Below are 25,302 nucleotides of genomic sequence, written 5' to 3' on the forward strand. Positions count from 1 at the left end.
TTAAGTCTTTCATTCTTTCTGAGTTTGTGGAGAATATAAGTAAAGGCTAGAATGAAGGGCAGCACAAAATGGTAGGTCGTGTTTCCTTCACGTTGAGGGAAGAGGTCACATGCAGAGGAAAATCGATGTGGTTGGAAGTAACCAAGAGAAAAATGTTTTCTTCTTTTAATAAATTATCTCAGAAACAGAGAAATCTGGCTGTCTGGATAAGACCAAAGTCATGTGCTATCTGGAAAACTATAAAGTACACCTTTAGGCAACAGCCACAATATCTTGGGATATGCAAGAAGATGAATTCTTTCCAAGAAAAGTAATTCTTCTGTGTTTTTCCTTCTCCTAAACTCCTGGCTTTATAATAACAGGGACATGAATCTTCCTGTGTTCCACTACGCGGTGATTAATACCACTTTTCCTAGTCTGGATTTCTGCTGTAGGGAATTTTAGTTGGTAGTAAATGGGATGCATTGCTGATTTATTAATGCCATTGTAATCACACATTCATTGTGATGCTAAGAGGTAAGAAGGGTTCTGTCCTCAGCCTGCTGTGGTAGTCAGCTTGTCCTGTAGGGCAGGATGAGTCTGTACACCCACCCCCTCCTGCCCCAAACCCCAAACCCTTTCAGGTCTCCGACCTTGCTTTAACTCTTTGAGTGCCAACCAATATCCTAGGAACTATGCTAAAATTGCCAAGGCATTTTTGCTGATTTTACAGCAGTTTAGGAAAAAAATTATGAATCCCAAGTAAATGAAGTTACATATTCAAAAATTTAAGGAAACCTTTACTACATTGACATATTTAGCAATATCATCATCACTAATAAAAGCAGACTTAGAACTGGATGCCATTTCAAAGCTTTGATAGCGCTCCCAGCACTTTTGGCGAAAGACAGGAGTGCGATCCTGCTCCCCAGCACTCAAGGGGTTAAATTAGAAAAGCTACCTGTATCTTCACCTCTGTTTGGGCTGGTCTGTGGACTGTCAGGTCCTAGGGCAAAAGAATGGCCCCTTTCCATTTACTCTCCCCGGTGTTTTTCTCCTTTTCTTTTCTTGAGTGACAGGGTCCTCCTTAGGTGTGGTACTGCCTAATCTCTAGGTTCTATCCCTTTCCTATCACTAGAATGCAAAATGTTACTTACACTTTTAATCCCTACGTAATCATTTGTTCCTGTTCTTTTTTGGGGGGAGCGGAAGGTAGACTAAAGTTCCTGTCTCTGGATCTTTCAACTGTGTCTAAACACAGTTGTACCTCTAACTTCTGCATAGACTGCTACCATCAAGACCAAGTGTCTTAAAAACCCAACCTGTATCTGCTGCTCCCACTTTCTCTCTACATCCTCATTCCTCTTGATTTCCAAAAGGTGTTATTGTCTTAGTTGTCTTGATTTTTCTTGCTCTCTTTTGCCCCCTCTCTTCCCTTTCTCATCTCCCCTAAATCTCTGAGGGGACTTTACTACATGTCTTAGCCCTTCTCGTTCTTTTAATGTGTCCTTCCTTATTACATTCTCTCTTCTCAGTACCCACATCCCTTAACCCCAGGTTCCAGGACACTTTTACCCAAGCATTTGATGAGCAGCATGTTAACACAGAATCCATTCATACGATCTGCATATATCTACACTGAAAAGTGGTACATGCCAGGCATTGTCCCAGAGCCGAGTGTTCTGCAGCAAATGAGCGAGCAAGGTTCCTGCTCTCATGGAGCTTTCACTGTAGAGAGGTAAGGTGCTGGAAATACTATGAGTGAGCACAGGGAGTGAGGGGCGAGGGAGTAGAAAAGCACTGTGTACAAACATGTTCCAAACCAAAACAGATCCCTTGCCAACCCCACTATCCTAGGCATTGCAGATGTGGCTTTGTTCGGCATCCAGACTTTGAACCATGGAGTTCTTTGACTCTTTCCTGCCTGTTACCATCTTCCCATTTGGTTAGTTCTTAAAACCATTTATTTATTTCCTCCTACTTAGATGGTCTCTAACATCAACCTTTCTTCTCAATCCCCATTGTCTTGCCTGTCCTCATTACCCTCTATCTCAGTTATTTCAGGTAGCCACTTTGCTATACTTAGGTATTGGCTGTACTAGCTGTAGAAAGCTATAGAGTGCCAGAGAAGGCAGGGAGAGGCTGGGTTCTGGCAGGAAGCCCACGAGAGAAACCTGACTAGCTGGTGAGGCTGGCAGAGAAGGTTCAGAATGCCACAGGCTTACCCCAGAGTGAGCAAGATAGCACTTTTCCAAGTCTCAGGCCAGACAAGTAAAACAGTGGGTTCCCCACACCAAAATGACACATATTCTACCAGGTAGGGTAGAGTAACAGAGCATCCAGGTGAGTGAGATCGGGAAATCCAGGCACGCCTTGGTACATAAGTGGTAGTATTCATGGGCAGATGGGGCTGGAAATAAGGAAACAGACTTAAATAGGGCCTCCATCCTTGGTTCTGTTTTGTTTTTATGGAACTAGAGGATAGAGCTGGTAACCAGGACCGGAAGTTACCAAAGGCATCAGGACAGAAACTCACTGTACAAGGTGGAACACAGAATGGGTCCGTGGGAGTAACTTCCTCAGACCCCAACCCTCAGGTGTTGGAGCTCCTGGTGCCAGAATGACACAGCCCAAGACCTGAGAGGGAGGAGAGAGCCGAGGCTGTTGTGGATTTGGGGAAATAGGTAGGCAGAGCACCCATCTCTCCCTTCTCCCCTCCAGATCACTCTGATACTACCACGAGGGAATTTCCTGCAGATGGAACTGGGTTCTGTCCCATCCTACTCAAAAAGTGTGACTGACCCCACATCGTTTCCTAAATGAATTTCAAATTCCTCAGCTCTCCTCAAAGTAACCCAAACTGTCTTTTCCTAGCTTTATTAGTTTTGGCCTTGAACTTCAGTCACACAAGGTCACTGAGCATGCACTAAGCCTTCTTGTCCCCAGGCCATTCTTATTGCTCTTCCCTTGTCCTCTGTGCACCTCCTTCCCCATCTATAGCTGGTGAAAGACTACCACCTAACCAAGGGTCATACGTGTCTCTTCTTTCTGAAGCTATTGGCCTTGATTCTGCACCAGCTGGGTAGGACCCTCTCCTCCTTTGCTTGCACTACTGTCATGACAAGTATTTTCACTTTTCTAGTTTATGTATCTGCTCCTAACTTACTATGTAAAGTATTTAAGGGCAGAGACTATCTCACAGCTTTGCCCCACTTCAGGTGCCTTATGCAATAATTTGTACCGGGTATGCACACTTACATGTGCCTTGAATTGCTTATTTATTTTCTATTCTCTGTAACTAAAAATAGAGCACTTGGGTACTTTAGGATTTCACAAAAGAAATTGAAGATTTAGAAACCGTACTGGAAATAGAGAGTAATTTAAAATACTAATCAAAAACATCTGTACTCATAATTACAACCATATACCCCTATTAAGAGGCCAATAAAATAATAAAGAAAAAATGTTTCTATCTTTTGACCCTATTTTGAAAGTAAGTTATACTCCTAAAGAAAACCAAGGCAACTTCTCTTCATTAAAATTGTGACTTTTATTTGTTTTGTTAGAAATGGGGAAGGAATGCCAGTCTAGATTTTTAGATAACAGTGTTGCAAGTTATCAGCTTTCTATTAACCAGAGTAACTTGTAGAGAGTCATCTGGTAAAAATTTTAACTTACCAAAGGTACTCAGCATTTCCTAATAATAACAATGGCTAATGTTTTTTGAATGCTATTGTGTCACTTCCTGCTCCAAGAATTTTATTCACATTAACTCATTTAATCATCAAAACCTACAAAGTTTAAGTGCTACTATTATTCCACTTTTTTAAAAATATTTTTTATTGATTTTTTACAGAGAGGAAGGGAGAGGGATAAAGAGTTAGAAACATCGATGAGAGAGAAACATCGATCAGCTGCCTCCTACACACTCCCTATTGGGGATGTGCCTGCAACCAAGGTACATGCCCTTGACCAGAATCGAACCTGGGACCCTTGAGTCCACAGGCTGACGCCCTATCCACTGAGCCAAACCAGTTAGGGCTATTATTCCACTTTTATTCTCGAGGAAATCACTTGCCCAAGGAAACACACCAGATAGGAAGCAAAGGCAGTATTTTAACCCAACCAATTTGGCATCATAGCCAATACTTTAGACCATCACGCCATCTTGCATCTCTAGACGATAACTTCATAGCCAGATCAGTAAGGATTGCTCATTGAAAGACAAGTCTAATACATTGGTTTGCATCATATACTAGTTTTTGCCATAAGAAGGATTTGGTCTCAGGAATTATTTTGGTTCTTGACTGGCTTGATTTTCTATACCTAAAAAGGAAGGCAAAATTAGAGGATTTGCCCAGGGTGATGTTTGTTAAGGACTGGTCTAGTTGCATTTTTACTTTATCTTGGTCCACTGAGAAGATGGAAGTACTTGCAGATATCATTCACTCTTGCACCATTTTGGAGGAAGAGAAAATGTCTCCCTTTTCCCAATTTGTATAGCGAGAGAAGATACCTAACCAGCCGTAACCACGCAGCACATCCAGGTCCACATAGAGCTCCTTGCTTACATGATAGACAACACTCACTTGTCCTTTCAGATACCTACTACATGCCAGACACTGTTACAGTGATACAACAGGAAACGAAGAAGAACTGCCCTTCCTTATGGAGCTTACATGCTAGCAGGGGTTTACAGAAAGTAAACCCAGTAAGGGAGTATATTAGAACAGGAGAAGAGAAAAAATAAAGCAAGAAATAGGGAATTTGGGAAGGAAGTTACAGTTCAAAACAGTTTGGCTCAGTGGATAGAGCCTTAGCCTGCGTCCTGAAGGGTCCCAGGTTCAGTTCCGGTCAAGGGCATGTACCTAGGTTGCAGGCTCCTTCCCTACCCGGGCCCTGGTTAGGGCTCGTGCAGGAGGCAACCAATCAGTGTTTTCTCTCACATCAATATTTCTCTCTGTCTTTCCTACTCTCTTCACTCTCCTTAAAAATCAATGGAAAAATACCCTCGGGTGAGGATTAAAACAAAAACAAATAAAATAGTTGTCAGGGAAACTTTATCAGGAGGGCGCAACAACATTGGAGCAAAGAGAAGAAGGAGGGAAAGAAAAGCACTCAGAGAAATCCTATTAAATAATGATATGCCTTTCCTTCTGTCTAAAAATGGTGTTCATACACTGTGAGTGTAGTTCATTATAAACTTCTCTCTATCCAATACTTTAGCAATGAAAATTCCCCACATTCAGTCACCTCATGATTGTTGATTCTAATAGCTACAGGGGTAGGCAAAAGTGGGTTTACAGTCAATGAGATGACAATAATACAGAAATTAATAAATAATAATACAAGAATAAACTGTTTCCTGTACTCACAACTGTAAACCTACTTTTGCCCAACCCTGCATTGCCAGCACCGTGGCTCCTAACAAATCACGTGACTTCACTCTATACAGTTCTACTAGAGGAGGAGCAGAAATCCAGGGAAGGGATTTAACTCTGCAATGTAAACATTTTGTTATGGCTTCCTTTCTTAAATTTAAATCCAGGAACCAGTCCATCAGAAAGCCAGCTCCATGGAGCCCAGGTTTACAACCCTCATTTGCTGATGGTGTTTTTTGGTGGATCCAAGTATCAAGTCCAACTAAGGATGCATTTGTGAGTTGAAATGATAATGCATTATTGCCTCTGTCTTCAAGCAGTGCCTCACTTACATGCCAGTGGTGGCCTCAATACTGCTTGGTTAGATTATCTGGACTGATGAGAATGTGCCCAAATTAATTTACAAAATTCAGTTTAATTCACAGTGCACCTGAAGCCTGATACTATTAAGACCCATCCACATAAAGCCAAACACTTTATTGTAAATCTAGTAAACCACTTTTTGAGTTTTCAATTAAGGTTGTAAAGGACCTTGTCAGTCATCTAAGTCTGTCTCCAGGGCAGCAATCCCAGTCTTCAGCAACACTGACTGCAAATGGTCCTCAGCTTCTTCCTGGGCTCCCAGTTCCTAGCTCTAACTTCACTTTCTCACCGTGGAGCCATACTAAGTTGTCCAGATTATTCTGTGAGCTCTTCTTGAACACCTGGTCTCATGCAATGTGTGCTAGAGACAGTGATGAACAAGCCTGATGAGGTCCCTAGCTCATGGCTATTTTTAATGCTAAGATAACATGGTGACTTGCCCGAAAATTCTTATTATTACACTTAACCAACCACTTTGTTACTATTTAGAATCACATCCAGACTAGGAATTCATCTTGTTATGAAAATGATAAGAATTTATCAGTAGGAACTAAATGTCTTGTAAGTGCCCAGGGAAGTGACAGTTCCCTGGTGATAGTTTATATTGCATTTCTGCCCATTTAATGTTCCATATGTAGAACGATGTCTCCCAGATCCTCCTAACTGGGTGATTTGTTTTCCCCCTATAACAACATGTTGTATGTTGTATTTTCTTTCTGTGTTCCCACTTCTACATGTTCACCCTCAGTTCTGTGTTTTCCTGAAGGCATATGCCTTCCTGATGGTGTCCCAATGGGCCTGCCCCCACCCGACATTAAACCTCCCCTTTGTATCTGATCTGTCTCTTTTGAGTTGTCAGGCATCCTGCCCCACCACATCTCAAAAGAGTTACTTTCTTGTGTTGACATCTCAGAGCGCCTTTATTGCTCTTCTTCTGTCTCTGCCCCCATTCATATCCTGCCCACACTTGTTAGATACTATTTTGTCTGAAAGCACCGGAAGTTGCCACTGCTGTTTTTTTTTTTTTTTTTTTTTTTTTTAGCTACTGTCCTCCTGGTTTTATACTATTATCTCGGTGCTTTATCTCCCTCCCTCATTCAGCTTTGCGGTTCTTTCCAGTAGGCCAGTTCAGTCAGCTTTGCCAGCCTATCGTTCTACTTTCATGGACTGGACAGACACACTGATCATTATTGTACAAATGTCCTGACAGACAGTCATTATTATACAAATGTTATGGTCCCGAAAATGGGACACCATCAATTCAAGCAGCTCTTCACTTTCTTGGTCCACCCTTTTCATGTACTACGATCTTCAGCCAGAAGAGAAGAAATCCCCAGCCTTCCATGCCTCTCTGTTTCCTACTTTTTTTTTTTTTTTTCTGTCCTAGCTACTGTCCTCCTGGTTTTATACTATTATCTCGGTGCTTTATCTCCCTCCCTCATTCAGCTTTGCGGTTCTTTCCAGTAGGCCAGTTCAGTCAGCTTTGCCAGCCTATCGTTCTACTTTCATGGACTGGACAGACACACTGATCATTATTGTACAAATGTCCTGACAGACAGTCATTATTATACAAATGTTATGGTCCCGAAAATGGGACACCATCAATTCAAGCAGCTCTTCACTTTCTTGGTCCACCCTTTTCATGTACTACGATCTTCAGCCAGAAGAGAAGAAATCCCCAGCCTTCCATGCCTCTCTGTTTCCTACTCAGGACTTCTGACAAGCTGGACTGTCTGATTGCTTCTAGGGAAGACAGTGATTCCTAGTTCAGAAATCAGACATCTGGGCGTGTCCTTCTTCATGTCCTAAGAAACACACGACAAGAAGACAGCATTCCTTCTGACGAGACCCGCCGGTCACACACGTGGGTCAGAGCTCCTCCGTGACCACAGATTGGAAGAGTCCTCCTTGTTCTCACGCACAGAGCAAATGTTCGCTGATCACCCACATGAGCCCGGGGCTGTTCTGGGTACAGGGATCCAATAGCAAAAGGGGGCCTTCCAGGCTCTGAGGCTTGTCCTGCCCTGTGCATTGGTGTGCCTGGGTACGACTCTTCTCATCAGCCTCTCTCGCTTGCTGCCCAGCTCCCTGTCCACACAGGGCGTCAGCCTGCTCCCCGCTTCTCTGTGTGAACTTTTGCCTCCTGTCAACCTCTTTCCGGTAGTCTTGATTTCTCTTTTCTTCCTCAAAACATTGCTCTTGGTAACTTCCTTTAACTGTATTATTTTTCCATTCCTTCTGGATACCGTTCACCTTCTCCAGACCCGAGCAAAGGAATGTGGTCCCCATCTTCCCTTTTAGTGGAAGGTTAACAGAGGAAAACTGGCTTATATTTGTGGCTTGCCTGTGGGTGCTTTCTCTCCAAAGAAGGAAAGCAGAGGTCACAGCTGCGAGATCACTGGAATGGTTTCTGTACAGTCCAGACCTTAGTTCTCCCAAGGTTACCTGTAGCCTCTCTGGGAACATTTCCTGTAGACTTCCCCAGCAAACTGGGCCCCTAGGATTGAGCTTTTTCAATGAGTACCAGTTTGCGTTTGTTATTCAAACCTTAGTCCTTGCAAAAAACACAGGTTTTTTATTTTTCCAAAACTTTTTCTTGCCTTTCTTTTGGACTCTGGCCATGGCCAATGAGCCTATGGAAGATGTATTTATTCTTCCTGGCCACTCCTGAGATTTTCTTAGATGTACTAGCTGTAGTTGGCTTATGTGGGAGGCAGATACACAAAGGAACCACTAACTAGTTCACTCTTTGTCACTGCATTTGTGATCATGACTTTCTTAAAAGAGGCCATTTTCTTGGTCATTCATTACTCTGATATTTTTTCTGTGTGTGTGTGTGTGTGTGTGTGTGTGTGTGTGTCCAGTTTTTTAAATTTTAGTATAAGTATAGGTTTGTGTAACCATCATTGTAATCAGGATATATCAAGGGCCCATCACTCACCAAATCTCCCTTGTGCTAGTTTTTATAGTCACACCCTACCTCCCCTCCACCCACCACCCCCTATCCTAACCTCCGGCAACCACTGCTTTGTTCTTCTTCACTATCATTGTGTTGTTGCAAATAATAATAATAATAATAATAATAATAATAATAATAATGTCATAAAAATTGGAATCCTTCAGCATGAAATCTTTCACTCAGCATAGCACCTCTGAAATTCATGCAGGTTGCTGCAGGTCTCAGTCATTCCTTTTGATTGTTAGGTATACTCTGTGACATGGGTGTGACCTAGTTTATTTATCCATTCACCTGTTGAAGGACATATGGGTGGCTTCCAGCTTGGTATAATTATGAATAGAGCTGCTATAAATATTCATGTAAAGGTTTTTGTGTGAACAAAAATTTTCATTTCTCTTGGGAAAATACAGAGTAGTGAGATTTTTGGCTCATAGATTAAATGCATCTTTAACCTTATAAGCACCTACCGAACGATTTTCCAGAGCTTTGCATTTCTGCTGGCAATACAGAAATTTCCAGTTGCTGTACATCCTTGTCAGCACTTAATCTTGTCATGGGTGTTATTTTTTAATTGTGGTAAAAAACTCATATCTTAAGATTTACTGTCTTAGCCATTTTTTAATGTACTGTGTAGTAGTGTAAAGTATATTTCCACTGTTGTGAAGATCTCCAGAACTTTTCCATCCTGCAGAACTGAAACACTGTACCTATCAGACAACTCCCGTTTGTCCCGTCCACCCAATTCCTAGTAGAATTACCATTCTACTTTCTACATCTATGAAACTGTATTGGACACTTCATGTAAGTGGAGTTGTACAGTAGTTGTCCTATTATACTGTTTTATTTCACTTAGTATAATGTCCTCAAGGTTCATTCATGATGAAGCATAGGAAAGCATTTTCTTCTTTTTAGACTGCAAAATATTTCATTGTATGCACATACAGGCATCTCCCACTTTCAAACACTCGATTTCCGTCCCTTCGCTTTTACAAAAGACCTGCATTAGGCCTTTCGTGATGGAAAAGGGCATTCAGCATTTGTTTTGCAGCAGCTGTCACCGAGGCAGCAGCTCCCCCAGCAGTGAGAGTGGCCACCAAGCTCCAGCCCCGGGAACCATGCTCAGCCTCCTGGCATCCAGCCCCATCGCTCTGACCTGAGTCTGGGAGCATGTGTGTGCTTTCTTCTGTACATTCCTGCCTCTCCTATATGGTAGTGTTGTTTTCAGTTATAACTTGATCACCCTATCTCTCCTCCAGCACTCTTTTTTTAACAGCTTTTTTGAGATATAATTTATATGCCATACAATGTACCCATTTAATAAGTGTAAATCAATGGTTTTAAGTATTATTCGCAACTGTGCAACTATTACCAGTATCAACTTTAAACATTTTCATCATCCTAAAATGAAACTCCATCCCATTAGCCATCACTCCTAATTTTCCCCCACAATCCCAGTTCTATTTTCTGTCTCTGTAGGTTTACCTATTCTCTCTGTTTCATGTAAGTTGAATCATATAATAATAAATACTCGGTCTTTTGTGACTGCCTCCTTTCATTTGGCATAATATTTTCAAGGTTCATTCATGTACCATGCATCAGTATGCAAGTTCATTTTATTGTTGAATAATATTCACTTGTATGAAAGTACCACACTTTGTCCACCAGGTGATGGACATTTGAGTTGTTTCTACTTCTGGCTGTTATGCATAATGCTGCTATGAACATTTGCGTGCAAGTTTTTGTGTAGACACGTGTTCTCACTTCTCTTGGTTATATACCTAGAAATGGAATTGCTGAGTCACATGGCAAGTCAATGTTTAACATTTTGGGGAACTGCCAAGACGGTTTTCCAAAGCAGCTGCATGATTTTGCATTCCCACCAACAGTGTGTGAGGGTTCCGATTTCTCTCCACTCTGGGCAACATTTGTTATTATCTGTCTTTTTTATTATTGCCATCCTGGTGGGTATAAAGTAGGGCCCCTGTCCATTAAAATTGGTGAAATATTCATTTTGTCTATTTTGGTTTTTCAAGATTCCTTGATGAACTTAAGTAGCTCTCAATGATATGAACTATGAATTTATTTCCATAGTACATTAAAGTAGGGCCCCTACTTTCTGCCTTTTTTTTTCTGCCTTACTTTTTTTCCCCAATTCTTTATTGTTTAAAGTATTACATATGCCTTCTTTTTCCCCCATTGATCTCTTCCCGGCCGTTCCCACCCCCCAGCACATGCTGTCACCCCCTTACTGTCTGTAGCCAGGGGTTATGTGTATGTGCATGCATATAAATCCTTTGGTTGCTCTTTTACCACCCCACCCCCACCCCTACCTCCTTCTGAGGTTGGATGGTCTGTTCTATGCTTCTGTGTCTCTGGATCTATTTTTGTTCATTAGTTCATGTTGTTCATTCTATCCCACAAATGAGTGAGATCATGTGATATTTATCTTTCTCTGACTGGCTTATTTCGCTTAGCATAATGGTCTCCAGTTCCATCCATGCTGTTGCAAATGGTAAGAGTTCCTTCTTTTTTACAGCAGCGTAGTATTCCATTGTGTAGATGTACTGCCTTACTTTTTTTATTTCCATAGTACATTTTACCATCTCACAGTTACAAATTATGTCTATTGTTTATTATCTGTTTCCCCTTCCTACTAGATTATAAATTCCATGAGAATAGGGATTTTTTTATTCTTCTCTGATAACCATCCCAAAGCAACAAGAATAAATAGTGCCTGGCTTATGTTCAACATTCAGTAACTATTTGTAGAATGAATGAATTAATGAAAGACTTTTGATGAGGCTTATCCCATCTCATACATGAGGTGTTTGCATGTGGATGTTTCTGATTTGGAAAATGCTGGAATTTGGGGAGTAAAGGATAGATAAGTGTTTTTAATTCGTTGTGTTCATTTCATTGAGAGCTACTTAAGTGCATCAAGGAATCTTGAAAAACCAAAATAGACAAAATGAATATTTCACCAATTTTAATGGACAGGGTGGGGGCCCATTCCCTCATGAATGGATAATGAACCTGAGTAACTCTTACTGTCTGCTGTGTATGGCAGCAATGTTTTTAAAGGTCAGTATGGAGGCATCACTGACACAAAGAGGAGGCAGGTGGGGATTGTGTGTAATTCAGCTATTTTGTACCTGTGTATTTTATTACTGAACCTAATCAGACCAATGAGTGTTAGAGATTCTGTGAATAGAGATAATATATAATAATTTTATCATACATACTTTAATTTCTTTTATCCTGTTTTCCTAAATATGGCTTTAGATGGAATTAAAACACATTTCCTCTATATGCATTAAATATGAAGGAGACTAAATAATCTTCTTCATTCTTTGCCTCCCAGTAGAATGAGTTTTTTTCTTGATTGAATCTTTCTACATATGGGTGGATAGAAAGGATCATTATGGCCTACTGATTTATTTATGGAGCATTTATCATTCATTGTAGGGGTAAAACCCATTCATGGGAAAGAATGATCATAGTGTTAGCTTTTTGTATATTTGTCATGATTGAAATTAGTGGTTTCATAAATATTGAAACCTTCCATCACTGGTTTAAAATAGCCAACTGTACAGTGAATGGCCTCACCGTCAGGGCCCACCTTTCACAGATAAATATAAACCATAACATCTGATTTCTAAATGGAGACTCCCTTGCTTCCTGTGCGGTCTAGAAAATATGATATTGTTTGTTTAATCCACACTGCACTTTAGGTTTAAATGTGTTGGGCTGTCTAGAATCTGAGGCCTCCACCCTGTCCCAGGGAGATAGGTTCTTCTAGGGGAGGGGTGGGCAACCCCTGGCACGCGTGCCAAACATGGCTCTCCAGTAACTTTTGCTGGCACGCAAAACCCTCTCTTATAATCTTCCATTTACAATTTTTTTCTTAATATCAACTTTTTTATTTTTCAGATAAATTCAGTGTAGGTGCATCTTAGATAAATAAATAATTTTACATAACAAGTTATCTTAAAGACCATTTTAAGAAATATAAACGTGATGTAAAATCTCTGTCATCAGTGATGCAGCAGCGAAAGTCCCACTGATAATATCAAACGGCGTCATAAAGTTTTCTGTCGGACTATCAGTGTACATGTATACATTTAAAAATAAATGTATTTTTCATCATCATATACTGTGTTTTTGTCGCTCAAATGAATTATATTATTTCTTCAAGGTTCTTCACATACGTACACCTTAAGAGAGATCAAGTAGGTGTAACATGTTCTCAAAAAATTAGGGTTGGCACGCAGAAGAATTTTGAGTCAGAGATTTTTCTGGTTTGGGCATGCACTCACAAAAAGGTTGCCCACCCCTGTTCTAGGGCACGTGAACTCAGATAAGCAAGGCCTTTACATGGAGCCTTCTATGAAAACATGCTTAAAGGAGCGGCGATGTTATAGACTTTGCTTATTTCTTATTGTAAATGACATATTTTAAAGACTCGCACCCACTGGGATGAAATGTAGAATTGTTGCCTTGAGTCTCTACTTTTGTCTGCTGCAGGTAATTCCTAAGTGGGATATGGAGGAAAGGAGCAGTGTTCTCATCCATCATAACAAAAGGGCTCCCACTGGGATGAGACAGTGTGAGTTCCTATTGCTTTAAGAGAGGATCTGATTGTTTATACGCCTTACTTGGGTGGATAATTTCCTAAATTCATTTTCCTTTGGAGTGGTGCCACTTTTAAACACTTTAAAAAGGCACTGAAGAATTTCTTCTGGCCTGGGTCAGAGAGCCCATGTCAGGAAAGTCCATTATTTTATTTCCTTTGCCTATTATTTCCCTTAGTGGTTTTGTTTTGTTTTGTTTTTTTTCATCCTGTGATACGAATCCGGTCTTTATCACTAAGGGCTCAGTCCTGGAAAGTGACCGCTTTTTGGCTTAGACATTTTCCTGATTTGTTTCCCACTTGGAGTATAAGTTGTAGTTTTAGTTCTCATTTCTTTGGTTAGGTGAAAGGAGTTTGCACCTCTAGGCTTACAACATTTTTTCGGCCTGGGCTCTCATCAGTGGCTTTCCCTAACCCAGACTCTCTAGGGTTTGACATGGATACCCTTGAAGTTTCCTTTATTCCAAAGTATAAGTGTTTCCTTAGTACCTTTTATAAGATAGGGCATGAGGGACTATGTAGGAAATATGAGAGAATAAAAAGCATGGTTAGCGAGAAGGCTGGATATTGGAAAACAGCAAACACATTACACATGCATGTGGTTAAAATTCTTTGAAAAATCCTTGTGACCTATTTTTCATCTTAGATATATGGCTTTCAGCATTAATGTGGCCCCAAAATGTCTTACAATTTAATTTACTTTTAAATTGTGGTAGAAAGCACGTAACATAAAATTTACCATCGTCACCATTGTTAAGTGTCTTCTATGGAGCTGCAGCCTAACTCTAGTCTAGAACTTTTCATCTTGAAAAACGTAAGAACAGTCACCCCTTTCCTCTCCCCGCCAGCGCTTTCATTTGTTTTTAAAGAAAACCTTAGGTGAACCAAGTGTAAAATATTAGTGACACCAACTAGAACTTAATCACCGATTTAAATGGGATGTTGACCTATTGCTGGCATTATGTAGTCCTTTCTGTTTGCTGTATTTCTCAATTCAATGCTAAAAAGTTCAATTTAGTTAGTACCCCAGGAGGTTTGAAATGTTCCTTTGAATACTTTGTATAATGTGCTACGTGTGCAACATATGAAGTAAAGTGTTGTTTTTTAAAAAAAATAAAAGTAAAAAAAACCACACCTTTATTTCTGTTACCCATTTGCAGTTTTATTTGGGATTAAACTTAAAGAACAAGATACGTGGATATTAACGGTAATGTTCCAGATGCTGTTTTCAATGCTCGTAATCTCCCCAGTTACTCTATAAAGTAGGTTGCTATCATAATTCCCATATCACTAATGAATAAACAGAGGCACCGACAAGTTAAATGACTTGCCCAAAGTCCCAGGGCTTGTGAGCAGCACAACCCATCTTTGAACCTCGGAAGCCTGGCTCGAGTCTGCATTCTTAACCCTTATCCTCTGCTGCCTTCTAGATCAATAGCATATTTAAGTAAAAATATCAATGGGATATTGTCAAAGGGATATCTACACGTGTAGACAGGAGAAAATGGAAAGTTGGGGAGGAAAAATACTCACATTTTTGTGGCCCTTGCTTTGTGTCAAACACTTTACAAGCTGTTTTTTAATCACCCTAATATCCATCCAAGTTAGGTTTTACTACCTCTATTTCCATGTGAGAAGGACAGGGAGGAGTTTAGGGGCCTGCCTGTGGTCACCTGGTGACAGGCTGCAAGGCCTTGATTTGAACTCAAACTGTATCCTTTTTTTAAAAAAAAATATGTGTTTGTTTTTCTGGAGAGAGGAAGGAAGAGGGAGAGAGAGATAGAAAAATCAGCGGTGAGAGAGAATCATTGATTGACTGCCTCCTATATACCCCCGACTGGGGATCGAGCCCACAACCTGGGGAATGTGCCCTGACCAGGAATCAAACCGTGTCTTCCCGGTTCCTGGGTCGACGCTCAACCACTGAGCCACGCCAGCCGGGCTCAAGCTGTATTCTTAAAAGGGCTAGACTATGTACTTCCTGATCCATTTCCTACTTTCTAGTGTTTTCAATCTCCAAGAGGAATTAGGAGACCCTGATGTCACCTTAATAACCAGGCATTTTGAAACAGATATGGGAAGAGAAACTCCTGAAAGGGGGCGTTTTGTTGAAGTAGAAAGTTAGCATTGCAGTCACACCTTGCGCATTAGGTATAATGACTTTTCCCCAAGGCCCCAACATTTTCGGTGTTTTGTCTTGGAAAATATAAACTTCAGGTGAAGTTACCCTTGGTTCTCCTGCAGGATCAAGCAGGAACCGGGTGTTGCTTATCCCTCCTGGTTTAGCCTAGGCTTGGACCAGTTTCACCAAGGCAATAGTGTTCTTTTACAAATACTGTATATTCTCTCGTGTGGGCAAGATGGTAGGTAGAGGAGGGGAATATTTAAAATGCTCAAGAAAACAAGCTTTTTAATGATCTTAAGAAACCTGTTCTGATTAGATATGTATGTGAAAAACATGGGTTTGGAAAACAGGCCCACTCAGTCATCTGACTAACTTAAGCTGGTTATTCACATCTATTAGTTTGAGTTGGTGATGTTTTAATACGTTTTGTTCATAGGATAACTAAGTAAAATAGGCTGTTAAAAATTAAACATTAACCACCTCAAAAAAAATTGTCGTCATCTTCATTTTAAACATCTGTCCCTTTTGTGGTCTCATCTTGTCTTGGGTTTACTATATTTTAATGTGAAGAAACAAGAAATGAGAAACACACACAAAATGGAAACTTTTCATCTAACTAGATGAATCTGCAAGCACCTGTCTTATGCATTTGTGTTTCTATGAGTTTATAGGAGTCAAGACTAGAAGAAGGAAGGACACGCAGTGTCTCACGTAGCTTACAGATCCTGCCTGTAATCACTCTCCTGAGATTACTTGTACTTCCGGGCACATCTGGGATCGGGGACTTGCCCATTGTTCTAGTCCTGAACATCCTTTGGGAGTAATAACCACAAGTCCCGTGGGTTGATCGGCCATGGCTGTTCCCAGCTCACCCCATCTGGAAACACGGGGATTTCAGCTGCCGCTGTTTGCACAGGACACAGATCACCACTTCTTGCCCTGGCTGGGTGCTCAGTTGGTTGGAGCATCATCCCGTACACCAAAAGGTTATGGGTTTGATTCTCAATTAGGGCACATACCTACATCGGGTTGTGTATGGAGGCAATCATTTGATGTTTTTCTCTTACATTGATGTTTCTCTCTTTCACCCCTTCCTCTCTTTAAAATAAATTAAACACACACACACACACACACACACACACACCGTCTGGTGAGGATTAAAAAATTTTCTGGAAGGATTAAAAAGACATGAATAAAAGTAGTTATTTGCTTATGGAGTAAGAGTGGGGCTCAATTTGACTAGGTGAGGGAGCCAGTGAGAGTGAGAGTTTTTACTATATCCTTTTATAACCTGAACTGAGCATGTACTACCATCTAAAACTTTGCCATTTAAAATTAGCTTTTGAAAGCTGTCCTGCAGTCTCACATCTTGAAGGAAAATTGGAAAGCATTGTACCTCTCGTGGGAAAGTTGAAGTCTTCGTAGTTATCATGTCAGATTGGAGAATGCACTTGGTAGGCTTTTGGCCATACATGTCTGGGTTCAACCAGATTCTAAGTATGTGACCTCTTTAACTCTCACTATTCTTACCTAGTCTGAGGAAATAAAAATACTTACTTCATCTATCTTTCAGGAATAATGGAAGGATTGATGAAGTACCAAATAAATGATGATTTCTATCCGATTTCTAGAAGCTGTTGTGACACTGATTTCAAAAGAGGGGGGACATAGATCTCTCCATCTTCCTGTTGCTTAAGGCCTGGTCAAGTTTCAAGCTCTTGAAGAGGAAAGAGAGGGCCTGTGTAGTTCTTTTTTTCATATTTCTGCCTTGAATACCTAGAGAATCTTTAGCCTCTACTGGAATTTTTTAAAAGCATCTACTTAATACCTATTTTGATTAGCCGTAGCTTTTCACTTCCGATGAAGGATCACAGGCTTAGCGAACGGGGAATTTATTGGTTCATGTAACTGAAAAGCGAGGGATGGACAGCCTTCACGCGTGCTTGGATCCAGGTGCTCGGAAGCTGTGCCCAGGAATCCGTGTCTTTCTTTCGAGTCTGTGTGCCTCTGCATTTGTTTTGTCCTTTAAGTCGGGCTCTCTCTTTGTGGGTGCACATGGACTACTAGCAACTCTGAGCTTATATTCAGCTAGTTTAACGGCTGCAGAGGAAAGAAAGCCTTCCTCTCCCCAGCAAAATTCTCGGGCCTGGATCTCAGTAGTGCAGCTTGAGCACATGCCCTTCTCTGAACCAAGCACCAATGCCAGCGAAATAACTGGGTAAGCAGGGGAGCCCTAGAGCCCAGGGATGGGGTTCGCCTCACACAAGTGACGTGGACCAAGAGCGGGGGAAGGTGGTTCCTCAAAGGCTAAAACTCAGATGGGCTGTTTCTAAAAGAAGTAGAAAAGAACACAAGGCATGCCTTCCCTCCCAGTGCCGACCTCCAAATACACGTCAGTGCACAGTATCTACTCTGCAATATTGGTATTATGAGGATGGAATAATAAACAAGATATCCCTCATAGGAATTAGACCACAGTCACGTGACTATGCAATTATGTACATATGTAGCAATGAAAAATGTACATGTGCTATAACAGAAATGATAGTAATAGCTAACAGTATTGAATGCTTTCTACATTCTAGGTGCTAGTCTAAGCCAGCCGTGGGCAAACTATGGCCCGCGGGCCAGATCCGGCCCGTTTGAAATGAATAAAACTAAAAAAAAAAAAAGACCGTACCCTTTTATGTAATGATGTTTACTTTGAATTTATATTAGTTCACACAAACACTCCATCCATGCTTTTATTCCAGCCCTCCGGTCCAGTTTAAGAACCCATTGTGGCCCTCGAGTCAAAAAGTTTGCCCACCCCTGGTCTAAGCACTTCCCTTGTTGTAACTCATTTAATCTCCAAAAGCACCAGAAAGGTAGCAGCCATTATTCCATTTTGTAGATGAGGAAACTGAGGCACAGAAGTTACTTGCAGTGATTCTCAACCTTCTGGCCCTTTAAATACTGTTCCTCATGTTGTGACCAAACCATAAAATTATTTTTGTTGCTACTTCATAACTGTAATGTTGCTACTGTTATGAATCGTAATGTAAATATCTGATATGCAGGATGGTCTCAGGCCACCCCTGTGAAAGGGTTATTCGACCGCCAAAGGGGTCGCGACCCACAGGTTGAGAACTGCTGCTTTAGGGGCTTAGTGAGTTCTTCATTCTTGCCGGTACAGGTAGTGAGATCCAACACCTGGGGGCGCTGTGTGAAGAGGACCTAACTTTCCAGGGAAGATTTTACCCGAGGTGGATAGAGAGTCCAATTCTAGGAGGAAGAAATAAGAAAAGAAGGCACGGAGCCGGGGAAGTGCTGGCGATGTTTAGGAAATGCAAGGAGTGGAGTTTGACTTGAACATCGGATTTGTGAAAAAGCGAGACGAGAAACAAAGGGAGGGGAAGACGGGTTCGTCGTTGGGGCCAGTGGTAAAGCGTGGCTGCTGTTCTGAGGAGTTTGGCCTGAGGTAGTCTATAGGTCTGGGAGGAGGGGAGTGGTGTGGATCAACAAGGAAGTGGCCAGACAGACCCCTGAGTGTTCTTGGGTGGGGATGTTGGCTTATTTCTCCGCCTTACATTCTTGAGATGTTTTGGAAGATTCTTGTAAATGTCCTGTTGGGTGGCATTTCGGTGTTTGTTTCTTTAAACGACTTAGCTGCCTTAGCTAGTGAAGGAAGGGTCTTTGAGAAAGGAGGCCATTTCTTGACATCCTGTTTTCTGTCACTACTGTTGAGGAGAGGTAAAGCCAAGCCTGGCTTATAGAACGCTTTCAGCGCGAGACAAGCGCTCCTCTGTTCCTGTCCCAGTGCTACAGTGAGGCCATTCAGGCCTCGGGACCGAGAAGATAACATGGCACGCTCATTGAATCGTTTTCTATTTACCTTCCTATTTTGTTCCGTCATTAAACGGTGTTAGAATTGAACATTAGGACTCTCTTTTCTGGCCAAAAGAAAACACCAGTGGCTTGTGGACTGCAATATTGACTCACACAGATGCTTCCAAAGGAGTAGAAAGTGCTGGCCGTGCGTCCGCAGAGAGGAGCTGGTGCCACATGCCGCAGCTGCCCCTCCCGCATGCAGGCTCTGCGCCCAGAGGACATCGTAAATCACTTGTAATTTATGATGAGCCCGAGCGTGTGTTACACCCTGCTAGTTGGCTGGTGTCCTGTACACATGATGACTGCCCTTTTCCAGCACATACAGGGGCCTTTTTCAGATGAGCCATAGGATGGAGAGCTGAGGCTTTTCCCCTCAGCTGGCCCAGCCAAAGAGTAGAGGAAGGAGAAGACAGAAGACTCTTGTTCTTCGAGTTCTGCCACAAGCCTCACTTGCTTTCTCCTAGATGGGAGGTAGGAAAGGGGCAGCAAGCAAGACCATTATCATTATTAGCCTATTTTCTTTTATTCGTCTATTCAACAAACACCCCTATCTTCTGAGTGCCAACCACCTGCAAGGCACTGTTGGGGAGACAGCAGTAAGCAACACAGGGTTGTGATTCTCGTCAAGACTACACTGACACAAAGGAGTAGGTTCTGTGTCAGGAGGTGATGACATATTTTGCAGGGTAGGAAGATGGATAAAGACAGGAAGGGGAACAAGTTATTCCACACTGGGTGTGTAGGAAGTGGATTTCCAATAAGGGAACCCGGAAGAAAGTGATAGAGTAAGCCAGTGGATTCTGGGGAAATTGCATCCAAGATAAGGGCAGAGGCTACCATGCAGGGGCCCAGCTGGGGGTCGGAGGGGCTGGAGCAGAGAGAGCCAGGAGGGAGTGGTAAGGAGGGAGACAGATGAGGGAGGACTGACCTATGGCTCATCTGGACACCATGCCAAGGAGCTGAGATATTATTGAATGTGAGCTAGGCAGCCAGAGGGAGTTTTTGGAAGGTTGATCCTTTCAAATACTTAAGGAACCAGAGTCTAAGCATGAAGTCAGGAAAACGGGGACCGCACACCCTTCACACCTTCGAGGAGTGTGTGCTATTGTCATCAGGATTGGACTGTCAGACATCTACCTCACGCAGTGCAGAGTGTGGAACAGAAACTCTAGTTTTGCTCGACCTGGTGTAAAAACCACGCATGCTTTTTAAATTGGGATACAAGTGAGTAACCATGAGCCATGCACACAACTGGTGGGAATACTTTTCGTGGACAGACCTCGCCACCTCATCCCGGGACGAGTGTCCTGCGAAACCTCTTCTCCAGCATCCGGCAGTGGTTATGCTACAGCTGTGAGCGGTGCTCCCAGCATCCTCGCTGTTCTTGCAAAGATTGGCATGAGCTTCGGAGTCAAAGAGCAGATACTTAGGTCAGATTCTAGGAGGCGTCAGCAACCCGCTTTGCTCTCGGTGAACACGGATGGAGCTCACGCTGTTTTCCATGCACAAATGTCTTAGTCTAGTCTAGAGCTATGGGGGGCATGAGCTTGGTTAAGGTGATTTCGACTCCTTATGAGGAATATCTTTCTAAAAATGAGGGAGATGGATTGTAGAGGGGGCTCCACCATAGCGCCCATCCTGCCTCTACGTGTGTGCAAGCAGGTGAGCACGTCTCAGGAAAGTTCCTGAAATGACTCTTGTTTTGTGTGGCTGTTGGACTAGAATGAACTCTCAGATTCATTCCGATGCAAAACCTTTCCGAGCCTATGAAAGTGTTCGGTGAATGTGCTCTGCAAACATACAGACACTATATAAACAGGAGGCAAATATTTTAGAAGATGAAGAGTGAAATACTTGTTCTTCTGGGAGAGCCGTGGTTGGAACTTAGTGCCCTAACAACATACCTTCCACGCTCAGTTGCCTGCAGTTTGTTCTCATTGGCCCCAAACACAGTTATCTGCTTTATGTGTTAAAAATGTGCTCAGCCAAAGACCAAACAAATAGCCAGAGGCATTTTCCTATCAGGGCCCTGTTTGTAGGAGGTAGAGCCAAGGAACAAAGCTGTGGGTTTTGAGTCTTGGCAGGAAGCCAAGCTGCTGCTTGAAAGCTCCAGGATTTACCAGGAAGAAAGAGGAGGGATTTTTAGCTGAGATTAAGTTGGAATTAAAGCAGCAGAAAATTTAAAGGTAAAATTAAAGCCTGCTCTGGAATCCATGATGGAAAGGCAGAAGCAGTCTGGGCTCTAAGAGGGTTTTTCAGAGCAAGAATGAAGATTTTGAAAGGTGCTTAACGCAGAGCTTACAGAAGGGCCTTGATTAATGATACAGGGTCCCACAGCATTTGAGCTGGGTGAGCGTCCTTTAGGGATCATCGAATCTCGTCCCTCGGTTTCCAGATAACGGATCAGGAGCCCTGGAACTTGCAGAGGCTGCCCGCTGTCACACAACTATTGTGGAAGTTCTGGTGCTAGAATCTAGGACTCCTGACAACCATTTTGTGGTTTCGGCCCCTTTACAGAAGCAGCGAACAATTGAAAGTTGTTTCCAAAGAGCAAGAGGCAGACGCCACAATGACTGCATTCTGCAGTGCAGTTGGCTCCCAGGATGTGGCCTCATCCCCAGGCCCAGGGTGTCACCTGCATCCTCAGACTTAGCAGCATGGCGTCTGTCTCCCCACCCCAGCAGTAGGGGATGCGGCCTGGAAGAGGCCTGCCTCCCCTCAGAGCCCCAGTCAAGCTTGAATGGGTCTGTAGGCTCCAGGGGAGACTGCCCTGGTCAGGGCCCTCTAACCACCTGCACAATCTCGGCAGCCTCCCCCAGTGTCACTGTGGGTGTTGCTGTTTGCTTCCTGCGCTGACAGGGGTTCCCTCCTCTTTGACCAAAGCCTGAGCAAATCGAAGCTGTAGGTAAATAGCAGCTCTCTTTTTGCCTAAAAGAACTCCCATAAAAGAACAGGCCCCGCTGCCCCGCCCCCCCACTCGCAGATAACTTTGCCCACTGAGATCACCAGCATCTAAGTGAGCTGTTGTTACTTCCTTCTGGAAGGGTGGGTAGAGGTGGGGGTGGAAGGGGAACCTAAAGGAACAGGGGACGCTTCTGTGTTTTTCTCCATTTGAACCTGTAAGATGTTATCCTCCCCCCCCACCCCCCCCACTATTTCTTTATTTGCTTATTCATTAATTTTCTGGTTGTTTTACATTCTGATTCTATCCAAAAATTTTTGACAAAACCTAGAACAAAGAGCACAAAGGCGGTCAATAGAATATAAATGAAGTCAGGTCACTGAGGGACGAGGGGGAAACAGATTTCCCCGTGAATTGTCATATGAAATCTGTGTTAAATATCAACTTTTACCCTGGCCTTTCTGGCAACCAGGTTAAAAAATAAATACACCAATTCTAGTTATCAGAAAGGAAAAATGTTCAAATTTCTTCAAGAGAGACTAAGTGTTGCTATTCTGGGGCTCATGGTGTTACTAAACAATTATTGAGGACTTTCTGGTGCCTAATACATAGCTCCCAGCCCCAGAGCACCCCTCCCTTCTTCCTCCCTTCCAATGGTCCTTGCTTCAGGCCACCTGGAGCCCCCTCCCTCTCCGCCCCCAACAAAAAACATGTTCTTAGTGTTATCATTGGCTCTGTTTTTGTGTGTCAGGGCATGGCTTGGGGTAATTGTGTTGTCCAGGGTGTCTCTAGGACTTGCAGATTAGAAGGTCTGGAGTTGGAATTGTAGAGAGTGTCAGAATCCAGTCCTACTGTGGCTCCCCAGGGTACCTGTCCTTCCCCAAAGAGCCCTTTGCTACATCAGGGTGCTGTTTTGAACAGGGTGTAACTGGAATTTAGATTCTTCCAGAAGAAAGAATAAGCAGTGTTGAGAGTCCCACCCCTTTGCATGACTCGACTTCATCTTCCTAAGACGGGATAGGTGGGGGGATATAAGAACACTATATAATTTTCTAATATGGCAAGGAAAAGAGTTACAGAAATCTGATGTGTTGCACTTTTATAATAGGATGTGTGAGAGAAAAAACACTGAAAAAGTCATCTCTTCTCTCTGGGTTACCCGAATGTTTACTGAAAGTTTGCTTACTTGTTGATTTTTACTGTAAATATACATATTCTCTATATACATTTTATGTTCATGAAAACCTAAGTTTTAGAATGCATCATTACTAAAGAAAGAAACACTTGGAAGTGAGAAGTAGTTGATGTGAAGTAATTTCTCTGGATTCTTGGCCCATCACCATCATTTGAAGACCAGACCCAGTAGCTGGGTTTCAGACCAAGGGCTCTGGTCATTGCCCTTGTCCTCATTATGTTGACTGCAATCACTTGTTGTGCTAGACAACGAGACAAACTGGGGTTTGAGTCCTCCCGTGAACAGAATGAATGTACTTGGAATGTTTTTCATAATTATTTTGAGCAATGACTTGATTCTTACATGTGCTTATTCTTTTTAAAAGTATTAGAAAGGAAGATATCCACAAGACAAAGTAGAGAGGAGCTGATAAGAAGGGGAGTTCTTAAGGAATTGCCTGATCAAGGTGAGGAACTTAATCATGCATTTAAAATAATTTGATCCTTCCTTCTTTGGTCCTTCTTTCATTTTCCTTTGAAACTTAAGATGATCGTGGTCTTTGGGAGATAAAGCAGTGAGGGCAGCCCTACGGGAATCTTGCTTTAATTCAGAATGCCTTTGTGGGCTGCAATGAATCTAAGGTCTTCTGGAAAAGAAATTCAATTACCTTTTTGGTGAATCCTCACCTTTTATCACTCTAAACCTAAAGCTCTACAAAGGTACCCTGTAGCTGGAGAAACAGATAAAGATACAAATACTTATGGGACTGCTTCTTATCTCTACTGTTGAGCTTAGGTCTTTCCATGCAAGTTAACTCAGTTTGCGTAAGTGCCGAGGTTAGCTTGGCTCCTGAGTTGGGTTTCTTAAGTCTACCAGTAAAAGTGAAGAGAGAGAAAAGAGATGATAAACATACCTCTCTTGTCCTTTATAATGCACTCAAATGTACAATCAATAAGGCATGAATGGGCAAATTAAGTTAATTAGCTTTATCATTCTCTCAAGTAATTTTTTGTTCTCATTTCTTTGGATCTGTCTCTCACCTTTTCACTAACAATTATTTCCAGGTATTTTTTTCTACCTCTATCTGCTTCCCTTTTTTTCTCTATTCTCCTAAAAAGATAAGAATTAGGTGGAAACTGAGATAGACTCTCAAAAGATTGGTTATTTCTTCAAGTAAATAATACTGTATAATTTTCATTGCTCCCACTACTATTGAAACTGAATAAATTTTTTGTTCCAACATTGTTTTTTTCCTCCTGCCTTCCCCCTCCCTAACATTTACTGGGGTAAATTGTTATTATTATACTTTTATAGGAACAAATAATAAGCTATTAAATTGGAGCTCTTCTCCTGATCTATGTTCCTTGCAAGGAAATTAACATCTTTTGGCATTCACTACTTATAAATCCAAATGACACGCTTTTTCCAATGTCTGAATAATCCAAGTGGAGCTAGGAAATGTTTTACTATTTTATTCTTGCTTCAAAGAAAACAGGGAAGTCTGGAGTGAATACTACTTTTTTTTAAGCCTCACAATTTTAGGTATTTTACTTTGATTTCTGGCCTGTTATATATTTCTCCACTCCATTTTATGAATGAATTTCGTCTTCCCTAATTTTCTATTACTTTGAAGCTACTTATTTCCTGCCTGGGACTTTTAAAAATTAAAAATACACATCCTTAATTCTTTTTTCCTTGAAGGTCAGCTCACAGTATAAAAATTTGTCTCCTCTCTAATCTCTCTGGAGGCAGGAGAGGAGTTTCAAATCCACTGACAGCTGAGTGCGGCCTGGTCACCTCTATTTCAATATTATAAAAAGGAAAATAAATGAAAATTTATGATTGAAACTGTCAATGAATATTAAAGATAGAGATTAAAGTCCCATTTTTTATCTAATTAAAAATTGTAGCTAGGAAAG

At 41.9% G+C, this 25,302-nt stretch overlaps 1 protein-coding gene across 1 annotated transcript in view; it reads left to right on the top strand.

The window, feature by feature from the left end:
- PHACTR2 (phosphatase and actin regulator 2) overlaps positions 1 to 25,302 on the top strand; it is a 170,513-nt gene that overhangs the window by 94,395 nt on the left and 50,816 nt on the right. Inside the window, exon 3 of the mRNA XM_006755389.2 lies at positions 23,769 to 23,849. Within this exon, the coding sequence (XP_006755452.1) occupies positions 23,769 to 23,849 (81 nt within the window). The remainder of the gene's footprint in view (positions 1 to 23,768; positions 23,850 to 25,302) is intronic.

The sequence above is a fragment of the Myotis davidii genome, unplaced genomic scaffold (genome assembly GCF_000327345.1).
Source record: "Myotis davidii unplaced genomic scaffold, ASM32734v1 scaffold292, whole genome shotgun sequence".
Classification (NCBI taxonomy): domain Eukaryota; kingdom Metazoa; phylum Chordata; class Mammalia; order Chiroptera; family Vespertilionidae; genus Myotis; species Myotis davidii.